Source organism: Xiphophorus maculatus, chromosome 5, assembly GCF_002775205.1.
Source record: "Xiphophorus maculatus strain JP 163 A chromosome 5, X_maculatus-5.0-male, whole genome shotgun sequence".
NCBI lineage: Eukaryota > Metazoa > Chordata > Actinopteri > Cyprinodontiformes > Poeciliidae > Xiphophorus > Xiphophorus maculatus.
Window position 1 is genome coordinate 3399407 of NC_036447.1, and position 11737 is coordinate 3411143.

Below are 11737 nucleotides of genomic sequence, written 5' to 3' on the forward strand. Positions count from 1 at the left end.
GGATTAATTTGTTTGCTGCCCATTGATTGAACTAATAAAAATGTTGCTACTCTTGCATGCTTGGGTCATTTAAAGATAAGAACCAGAAATGTCTTTGATAAGAAAAGTAAACCAAATTGAATTTAAAGGTTTTTGTTAAGCCAAGTTTTTCCTAGTTTAATAAATCCTTTCCCCATAAGAATAGACATTTTAATCACAACAGCATTGGTTCTATAGGAGACCAAAGTTTATATCAGAAAGAAAAATTTGTTAAAGTCATCTTAGTTTTAGATTATTTTAATAGAAATCCAAGGAACAACAGAGATTAAACATAACGTTTATGTGTGTATACATTGCTTTCCTTTTTTGCCACCAGAGGTGAAAAATACATGAATGCATGTCACAAAATCTCCCACACACCTTGAAAACATTTACCAAATCCAACAAAGGAGATATCAGCTCAATATATTTGCACAAATGTTTTCTGATGATACTTTATGATTGGAGTGAACTTTAAGACATAAAGCATTTGAAGCTAAGATACATGCTTTTAACTATACCTTTTAAAAAGTGTTTTCTTTCTTTTTCTTACATTCTATTTCTAGAAAATAGGTGTTTATTTTATTCTTCTATATCCTACGTTGTTTGTTCACAAACGTCACAAATATTCGGACTCTTTATGCTACAACATTCCAGTATACTCACATATAAGGATCGGCGACCCGTTACTGTTTCACTTGGCATCGCAGTTCTGACAAATGGAGGTCAAACACCGTGACCTCCAGAAAAAGAAAGGAGTCTCACACCGGCCACCATGGGGGGTGCAGGGCTAGTCGAGGACAGCGGAGGGAGGGGGACGCACGCAGCAGTTGGGCCGCCTGACATTTTGCAGCATTGACCTGAAAATGTTCTGCTGCCTCCTTTTGTTCTTTTTCCCACGCTGCGGCGAATCAACGCCAGAGATGGATTTTCGGAAGGAAGTCTGAGCAATCAGCTTCCTCTCCTGCTCCCTGATTTTGCACTGCAGGTGGCTCTGAATGGCAAAACCAAGCGACTCCGGGTCCACAGACGCCCCATAGACCTCCCACGTCATCCCCTGTTCGTCCCAGACGACGTCGTGGACGCTCTTATCCTTCTGCATCTCTGACTGATCGTCCTCCTCCTCATTCTTCTCTGGCTTTATCCCCTGCTCAGCTGAATTTGTTCTCAACTTTGATGCTGTGTTAGCTGTTGTTATGGTTGCTGGTGGACCTTGAGAAAACGCAGAATTGTTTCTGTCAGCAGAAGCGCCGGCCGTCTCTGGGGAGGGAGCTTTAGCGGTGGAGGATAGTTCAACTCCACTTGCCACTGTGTCCTTCTTGTTGCTGTGCTCAATGTTGATTTGATAAACTGGCTGAATGCTGCTCAGAGCTGATCCAGGTTCCTTGGGCTTGGCTCCTAATCTGGAGTCAAGCTGCTGGGCCATGGTTGTTGAGCACAAATCTGCAGCTTGATTGGGGCACATCTCTGCCTCTACGGTGAGTTTCTCTGAGGTGGAGAGGGAAGTTGTGTAGATCTGATAGGAACCCACAGCTTCATTAACTGGAAAAACAACAGCTAGACTCTGCGCCTCTTCCCTGGGGACTCCACTGCCAGCGAAGGGCAGCAGACTTGGACTTGTACCCACAGCTTTACTGGTAGTTTCTGCTACAGCCTGGACCTCCATATCATGACACTGCTTGGCGGGCGAAGCGAATGAGGTCATAGTGGAGGCCTCCTTGTACTGCATGCTGAGCTGCTCTCCTGTGCAGACAGCTGTGTCAGTTTGGCTCATTTCCTCAGACACCTGCCCACATGTTGGCTTGCTTTTTGCAGCCTGGGGCACACCAGATGAATCCTTCTGTGAAGATTCAGGGTGATGTTTATTGGAGGAGACCTGTGTTGCCTTTACTACTGGGAAATCCCTCTCTGAATGTGATGAACATATATTTGTAACTGTAGTGTGGATTTCTGCTCCTTTACCTGCTGGTGGAGGTTTAGTAGAGGTAACAGTTTCCATCCTGTGTTCAGGTTTTCGTGAGTTATCTGGTTCTTGGATTTTCTGTAATGATGCGGTAGATTTGTTTTGTGGAGCCTTGACATCCTGTTGAGATGAAGGCGCTGCTTTTTGTGACTGACTGGTGCTGCAGATATTTTTATTTGTATTTTTATCGCTGGTCTCTTGTGCTGTGGGTTTGGTTGAAGATGCCATCTGGACAGGCGCTGCCTCTGAAGGACTCGTCTCTTTTGCAATGCGTGCGTCGATCTTTGATGCTGCAGTTGCAGTCAGTAAACCAGCGGCGCACGTATCCTTTCCATGAGACGTTTTTATGTTAGCATTCGAGTCTCTGTGGTCAGTTTTTGTCTCGCTACCAGCTTGACCTGTTAGCGACAGGTTAGCGGAGTGCTGCTCACCAGCTGTCCCAGGTTCAGATTGTGTCTGCTTCCCATTGCTGCCTGCAGGCATGTCTGCCACCACACTGCTAACTGCTTCACCGCCCTTACATGAGGATTTATGGATGTGTGGGACAGGGTTGGCAGCGGCACCTGACATAGGTGGGTTATCCTGCTGGTTGGAAGATGTGAGGGCGGTGTTTGGACAAACCTGAGAGAGTTTGAGGTGCGACTCGTCACCCCAGTTGGCGTTAGACTCCTTGTTGGCCAGTGGGTCCGCCACAGCCAGCTGAGGTACCATCTGGACTGTTACTGTCCTTTTAGGATTAGTTCCCATCCCGAATTCACAGTTTGGATCTTCAGATATTGTTATACTCCAAAAATGTGAGCAGACAGAACCTTTACGCAGCTCCCTAAGAGAAGAGGGTAGAAGAATAAAAGTAGTTTACTTAAAATGTACACTGATCAATGCATCACCAAGATTTTTTCGGATTAGACCTGCATAACACACTTTGTGAAATTGATTTTTCACTTTTTGTAAATTGCAAAAATAGCTTGTTAAAGTGAAAGCATGTGAGAAATCTATAAAACGTTTTTACACCTGTTTTGAACTCAAACGAACAAAAAAGATGCATAATTAGACTTTTACTTTATAAATGAAATGTACAATGCATTAGACTTTTCAAACTGTAAAGCCACGGTTTTCTTAGACCTTCATTTAGATTTAGATAAATAGCAGTGGGAAACTTTTATTTTAAATATCTTTTGTACATATTTGTTAAAACTATCACCTTGTTGTGATAATATAATAAGAGATAGCTAATCTGTGAAAAAAGTCAAGCTACTCTGACTTCTCCCTATTGACCTGCTGTCATCTGAGAAAGTACACAACCAATCAGAAACAACCAATCAGAGCCAGGAGGAGAGCTGTCAATCATTCTTGTGTATGTGCTGCACAGACACTCCCCCTTTCTCTCTGCTATGCTATAACTGGTTCACCACAATGGAGCCTGCTATGAATAATAATAATAATAATAATAATAATAATAATAATAATAATAATAATAATAATAATAATAATAATAATAATAATAATAATAGCCACTGGCCATTAGCACATTTAACAGCTCATACTTGATTTAGACCCTCCTCCTGGTTCTGATTGGTTGTGTTTGACTGGGAGTTGCTCATTTCTTCAGACAACAATAGTAACTCATGGGAGGAGGAGAAACTTTATCTTTTCACAGATTATATTGTCACAATATAGTGACAGTTTTAACAAATGTGTTAAAAAGACTTACTTATTTGAACACAAATAATTGGTGCATCACTAGAAACAAATCTGATTATTCAGATCAAATACATTTTGATTTATAGACTGCAGTTACAAACCGCCACTCTACGTTAAGCTTCAGCTGCTCTGTCTTTTGTATTTGTTTTTGCTACTGTCTCCACACCATGCATCACAGCAGGTCTTACTAGCATCTTGTAAACCTTCACTTCTCTCTTGCAGCTATCCAGTCACAAATCACTCCTGACACTCGTCTCCTTCCACTCCATCTTGCCTGCACTCCCTTCTTCACCTCCCTTGTGCAATACCTGTTGCTTTGATCGGTTGACCTCAGGTACTTACTAAAGTACCTCTCTCGTTGTTGCTTCACTGTTCCACCTGTCTGCTTCTCATTCTCGCATGCCTTCTGTCTTGCTTCTGCTAACTTACATTCCTCCACCCTACATACAGTACATTGTTCTCACCAGGCTCTTTACTTTCAATGCAGATCGCAACATTGTCTGCAAACGTGGTATCCTTTGGGACTTCACTATTTCCCTCCTTCGATTTAATAACACCTTTCCCCTGTCTTACTGTCTTTGTATGGGTCATACTTCATCTTCACATACTTCTTTGCCTCTGCTCTTCTCTTGGCTTCCTATCTATTCTCTGGATCCTCAAAGACACAATATAACACTTTCTGACAACACTTTCAAAGTGAATGTTATAAATATGTTGGTATTTCCCTGCAAGAAATGATTCTCACTTCAACAACAATTCTTTCCCAAATCTCAACTTAGTCTCGATCAAGAGATACTAAGACATATAAATGTTGAAAAGAGGCTGCTATATATAAGTTCAGTTTGATTTAATGTTTATTACTGAGGTTTTAGACTTTTTTGATTATTTAACAATTACAAAAATCATAAATCTTTATATTTACAAATTATGTAATGCGAAGTAGTATTTATTAGGTATGATATTCCTGAAGAACTCTCTCCGAGAGATAACAGGGGTGTGATGATTCAATCAGCTCACAAAATGAGACAATGCAAGGTACAGCGCTCACAACACAAGGTTAGATCTCAGCAATATTATGAGGAAAAGAAAGAAGCTGTGTTTTTTATTTATATATACAGCAAATAATTCACAAATCAAAAACTGTATTAAAATGTTTACCTATTTTAGGATACTTTGATTCTAAGGTGCTCCTCATGCATCTTAGAAAAACAGACAATAAAAAACAAATGAAATAAAAGCATACAGAAAATGCTATCTGTGTTTTCACAAGTAAAAAAAAATGTTTCATCAATCTCAACAATCTCTGACCAGAGTATAATTTTCCAGCCCAGGTAATTTGTCCAGTTAGATTTTTGAACAACAAACGATCAAAGAAATTCCAGACAAAAGAGAAAAGAAGCTAACTTTAGCATCTGAATTCTCAGTGTTTACAAATGAACTGTCTGTTATTCTGTCAACTTCTCTTTCTGTCAGCTGAATACTCAAAATGCTGCCTGATTTAAAAGCGCTGTCAGCTTCGTTGATGCTTTTGTTACCAAGTGTTGTCAGATAGCAGTTTACGAGGAGACTCCAGGCAACTCAAGAGCTATTTTCTTTTTTTTCCTTCAAATTAAAGCCACCACCACAAAGTTATCACAACATCACTTCTCTATTAACCCTTTAACAATATTTTTTACCAGCGTTGCACTGAGAAGTATATCTCGTATAATGAGCTCAAAAGTTGCACAGTTCCACCAGGTGTTTGCTAGTTGCTGCAGGCTAGTCTGTAGGATCTGAGCTGGGGAGTAAAGAGAGAGGGATGCTGTCTGAGGTGGAAGTTCAGAAGCTTGGAAACTTCAGCTCAGAGGAGGAGTTGCGTCTTGAAGGCGGGGCTAGGTTCACCCAGGCGTTTTGCACAGCTGAACGGTTGCCATGGAGATGAAAGGATTTATCAAACATGCATGGAAGAGTCAAGGCAACACTCCATGTATATTTTTGATGAGGGAACAACATCATAACATGATGCAAAGCTAAAAACAATACATACTACCCCTGTAAAGCACACACCTTCCTACAGTATGTCAACCCACGTCAACAAACAAAGTTACATTCTGAAACAACTACATAGAAATGAATGAGACAGACTTGAACTTGCCAACCCACACTGTGGGATATGTGCCTCGACATGTCTTTGCACTCCTAATGGATGGTGTGTAGATCTCTGCGGACCTGACCTTGTGGAAGAACAGCACTAGGATCAGGAAACAGGCCCGGCAAACACTGCTCTCTCCTAGTAGCATCCTCGTAGCATACGACAGAGCTGTGGCTCTGATACTGCAGATGGTGGCACGAACAATCAAAGGAGCTTTAGGCTCTCCATTTGGGTGCATTTTTTTGTGAGTTACGTAAACATACAGTTATCCACACCAGTATGCAGGCAGATCTATTGAGGATACTCCTCTTTGACAGCAGTTCTGCCTTCAACATCATCATTCCAGATATACTGGTTATTAGCCTTCTCCTGGATAAGACTAGCTAGCAAATTCCCCTCAGACAGTGAAAGTGAGGTTCCACCCGTTGTCACCATATATGTTTAACAGCATAGATGTAGAAGTAGTGTTAGGTTAGTTCTGATTTGTTCTTTTTGTTAAATTTTGATTTATGGGTTTTAAAGATTTAAAGAGGAGCAGCAAAAACAAATGAAGTGGATTAGCAGTTCTTGTTAGTAACTGATACTACCATACAAGATATATTACTCTGGTGTAGATCATCAGATACAGTCTTCAGGCAGAGGCCTCTTCAGATTTACTGTAAGACTGACTGCTACTGGAGATCTTTACTGCCCACAGGATCACTGTTCACACAACTCTGAAAATATTTTTACAAAATGAGATCTGACAATATTTAATTTCCCTCAGAGATAAAGTATTTATCTCTGAGGGAGATAAATACCTCAGAGGTATTCCAGAATAACACTGGATCTATTATTCTGATTATGTAAAACTGTGCTACAGTTCAAATATTTTATATATATTTTACAAAAAATTATGTATAAAAATGACAAAATCATACTTTGTTAATGTAAATTTGGAGTTTATTTGAAATAGTATTTGTCACAGCTTTGTGTATTTTATGTTAACTCTTAATGTTATATAAGCTTTAGGTTCAGCCCAAATCTCTCTGGTTTTCTATTTCTTTGGTTTCTTTTGGCCTTCAGTTTGTATGTTCCTAAACTGAAAAAACACATGTACAATTTCTTGGTAAATTTTGGCGCCTTTGTATAAACAACAAATTACATCTCTTTAGGCCCACAGTGTACTTATCTTCTGATGATTTCCAGCAGGATAAACCACCATGCCATGGTGAAGGTTAAATAATTTGCTGAAATAATGCAGTCAGAGCAGTAATTAAACCAAAAATGTATAAATATATATATACATTTTGTACTTAAGATAAAAAATATCCAGCGCAGTATTAATAAGTTGAGCAAAAAGAGCTGAGGTTTTCACATGTTGAAATACTTTATTAGCTGCAAATGATGAAGAGTTCACTAAGAACAACATTTTATTGCATTGTAGGCAATTAAATGTTCATTTTATTATTTAAAAAAAGAAATTGAACTGTTTGTTTATTTTTTACCTTTTTGTGTATTTCTAATATTAATAATATAAGTTTAAGTGGTCAATTGAAAAATCTGCAGAAAGTGACATTTTTATCCAGTTAATCAATTAATGATCAGAATGATTAGTAGAATAATCGATTCCTAAAATAATCAGCTGTAGACCTAATCTGCAGTAATAATGTGATGTATCATGCTAATATGGAAATCTCTGAGGAAGGTTTACGATACCCTGGAAGCTGTTATGTGTCATAAAAGAGCGACCTGCAGAGGATAGTGAAGGGAGCTGGGAAAATCATGCAAAGATCCTTTAAGTTCCTCTCTGTTCCAGGTTCTGTTTCTAAGGTTTTAATATTTCTTTTTCCAACGTGAATCTGTTAAAGATCCCAGATGATCTGTGACCTGTTGCATGCTACTGGTTGTACAACAAAATGACAATAAATGTATTTTTTTAGAGGGCATTTGTTCATTCTGACCCATTTGCTTTCACAGTGCTTTGCAAGGACATCTAGTCAGCAGTAAGCTGTGTTTACATCCTCTTTTGTTCAGTAAAGGGATTCATGTAAATTGACTGCCTTGACCTGTGGTACCTCATAATTCTCCAAGTGGTGATGAAGGACTTTCATCGTTCTGCTCAACATGTGAAAGCACCATTCTGCAAACAGAGTGCCATCAGAAACAGAGAAAATCATATGTGTTGTCTTTGCATTGAGTGAAGATGCATGCTTTAGTAGGTATTACAGTAAGTTTTTTTTAATTATAATGTTAACCTCAGCTTTTGACTATATCCATCGTTTTATATGTGTGTTGTAATGATTATATGCCATACAGCCTGTCTATGAGCACTCTGCTATCAGCACAATTAAAACAAACAGTTGGTTGGTGGTTTGGGTCATGGACAGGTTTGGCCCATCTGTGTGTGTTTGCTCTGCCACAATGAATCCGTCTGTCAGTCCTCAAAGCGCAAATGTTTATAGAGACCATATCCTGGCTGGGATCCTTGCTGGTTTCGAGGTTTTAAAAAAAAATCTAATATGGAGCAGTTTGCAAATGACACGAAACAAAAACTGGAGTGCATGAACAGCGAGAATTGATTCAAAGCAGTCTGCATTCAAGTGATGCACTCGACCTATTCAGGCCAATTAAGATCTGTGTCATGCACCGGAGCTCCTTGTCTCTGTGAGATTTGCAGCTCTGATCTGACCTTGCAGACATCTGCGAATAATTAACATTCTGATCATAAAGAAAAGACGAGGTCGCTTTACCTTGATGTCCCGTGCGATCGGCTGCCGTTTGCGCGCCGCTGTTCGTGAGATGAAGCAAAATCCCGGGAATGAATATGGAAAATTCACCCCAGTGTCGGTGACACCAAGCCACGCCTTCCTCCAATCTCAGAGGTATTGATCTTCCGCGGCCGAGCAGCGCCAAATCGGAGCCCGAAGTCGACCAACTGACCGTGCGGAATGAGTCACCGCCGGCTGACCGACGGACGCCGCTTCCCAGCTCTTTGTTACAAACTGAGGAGCGTTCATGAAGCTGCCCGCTTTGCAGCAGCATCCCAGCCAGACTGAGCCGTGCCAGGCAGCATGATGACGGGATGAATGGGAGATGGGATGCAGCGTCCTATCTGTGGCCGCCGCAGACGATCACAGGAGGAGGGTCACTTATTGCGCTGCAAATTTATTACTTTAAGGTCCTGCCGCTGCTGCTGCCTCCTGAGGAAGGCGATCATTTTCCAGGAGCAGAGGAAGGTTATTTCATCAGGGCCGTTTCTGTCCTGCACAGATGGGTTCGTGAATGAACATTCAATCTGAAGCGGTGCTTTTGACTCAGTTGAAATGTTTTTAAAATTAGATTGTTTGCTGGTTTTTCATTTTCTGCGGCCGGTGTGGACGTTGAAATAAACGACTTTATAAGGGGGCAGGGCCGCTCCCAGAAAGTTCTGGAGATGAGGGCAAATAATTCAGCAGCGGTAAACCAAAACCAAAGAGTCTGGAGTTTTATTTATGCATGCTGGTGTGTCCAAAAGTGATATTTAGGTCTTATTTAAAATAAATCCCGATTTTCTTTAGGAATTTTTGAACAAACAAATATTTTGTAAGTTCAGGTTTTCACATATAACAAAAAAACGCTAACAAATCTGCTTTAATATGTTAGAAAATGCTTTCTTATATAACATTTTTATTCTAGTTCACTTTATCTCTGTTAAGTGAACTGAGCATGAGTCCTGGAATAATCTGAGAAAGGGTTGACGTATAAAAAAGAGTTGTGGAAAAACAATCTGTTAAATTAAACAGAAATGTAAATCATTAAAACTTCTAATTCATCCTACTTTTATTAATAAAAAAGTAAAAGACTGACTGGCTAGTTGCTGGAAGCAAGGTAACTGGTACTGATGGAGAATAAAGCTTTTGTGTTATTAGATATAGAGTTGGTCTTTAAAATTTACAAAAGTAAGTAAAAAGAAAAGTATTTAATAAGTAAAGCACTAAAGAAATGCTTCATCATTATTTTTTTTTTGTGTTCTGCACCTAATTGCCAAAAGACATCATGAACCCTTCTAGAACTTAGCAGGTTTGTGTTAGCAATACCTAATTGGCTGGACAATGCAAACCAATGTGGTATGCCCCACATTGCCTGCCAGAAATTAACAAAATAAACACAAATGCAGGCAAGAGAGAGGCAGAGGTGGAGACAAAATATTTCATGTCAAACAGAAACTTGCAAATGGATGAAATGAAGTACATGAAACTTAAAAAAACAACAACCCAAAAACAAAGCAGGAACATGGAGGGAAGCTGACTGAGCTGCACATAATTGAGCAGACAAACCTGCAGAACACAGTTCAAAACCGAAGAAGACAGGAAAAACTCAGAAACATGAAGCTAACAGGAAGTAAAGAGAACACAAAATAGAAACTGGCAGACCACCCAAAAGAAAAAAGAAACTCAGAAGCATATCTACTCAACAGATTAAGCAAAGTCCAACACATGACAATCGTAATTTTGTGTACTTCTATAAATTTATTTGAACTTTGTTAATGGGGGTAGTGGTGCTTGATTATACAGCATATAAGTACTGTAAATTTTAATTACAGTAAACAATTACTGGTGCAGAAGTTAGCAGTTGTTTGGGCTTTTCTTGGATTCAAACAGGATCAAACGGTTACATTCACCCACAATCATATGTGGATCTCTTTCTTTGCAAGTTGCATCTTCCGCTGTCAGATTTTTGGAGCCATCAAGTAGCTTCTGGCAAAACTTGGATATTTGACCTCTGCTAACAGAATGGGTAGAGATCCGTGACACATTTTACTGTCACTGAAGCTTTTTCTCCATAAATAAAGATGTAAAATCTATTAGTTTAATGTTTACTTTATCTATTGCACTTTTCTTAGGTCTAAAACCTTCTCCTTGACACTCCCAAGGAAAAAAACATTTTTTTTTTACTTTGTTGCTGAAATAACTAATTAATGTGTTTTTCTTGCACAATCTAATTAATTTAATTTCAACTGTCAAATTTCAACAAAAGAAATCTGACATTTATACAGAAAATTGTTTTAGTGCAAAGCAATGAAAGGTGTTTAAAGACATGCAAACCATCTGTTTATGTTTTCAAACACTTGCTGCTTTCACACCTGCAGTGAACGGAGCTGTACACTGCCCACTTATTATGCAGTAGTAAAATGGGACCGTTTATGAATCCTCTGTGACATTTGCTAATGCGCTGCAGTTGACCTGCTCTTCTCCGCCTCTCACTACTTGATTCATTCTCCGCAGGGCTGCAGTTGGTTGAGTTCAGACATTAATTTCAGACCCTCTGATATGGAGAAAATACACATGCAAATTGCAGTGTAGATGTTTGGATCATTTAAATATCTCTCTCTGATCCCTCTCTAGCTAAAGTTTCTTATTATGTCTTTGGATAGTAGGACTTATTCTTCTGCAATATTTCACAACTTTGGAACATAAAAGAGGGAAATCTTTGATCACTAATTCTGTAGATTCTCCAGATTTCTGGGTTTCCTGTAAGATTTAGATCTAGAGACTATGAAGAAAGTTGAAATTTAGGTTATACGTTTTGGTTCATTATCCCACTCAAAGATTTAATTACCAAAGATTTCCAGGTTACTAACAGATCCATCAGATTTTGACTTCAAATTCTCTGGTAGTTCAAAGAATTCATGAAGTCATACACTGTGACAAGGTTCCCTGGGCTTTTAAATGAGAAACAAGCCCACAGCATCACAGATCCATCCCCATACTTAACATTAGAAACAAAGTACACTCTCACATGTGTTTGCAAAAAGCTCAGTCTTTGTCTTATCTAGCCAAAACATAAAAACCCCACCACAGTTCTAGATGGAGGAAAATATGACTTATAAGGACAGGTAACATTTTTTAAAATTCTTTTAAATTCACAAATTTTACAAATAAAGTCTTAAAATTACAATATAT

At 39.1% G+C, this 11737-nt stretch overlaps 1 protein-coding gene across 1 annotated transcript; it reads right to left on the reverse strand.

Annotated features, from left to right (window-relative positions):
- Window positions 1-260: 260 nt before the first annotated feature.
- On the reverse strand, window positions 261-9675 carry LOC102231151 (G protein-regulated inducer of neurite outgrowth 3-like). The gene is made up of 2 exons (XM_005797640.3): window positions 8546-9675; window positions 261-2804 (listed from the first exon to the last, which is right to left on the reverse strand). The coding sequence occupies exon 2, from the start codon at window positions 2726-2728 to the stop codon at window positions 809-811; it is 1920 nt and encodes a 639-aa protein (XP_005797697.1). The 5' UTR covers window positions 2729-2804; window positions 8546-9675; the 3' UTR covers window positions 261-808.
- Between the last annotated feature and the right edge of the window lie 2062 nt (window positions 9676-11737).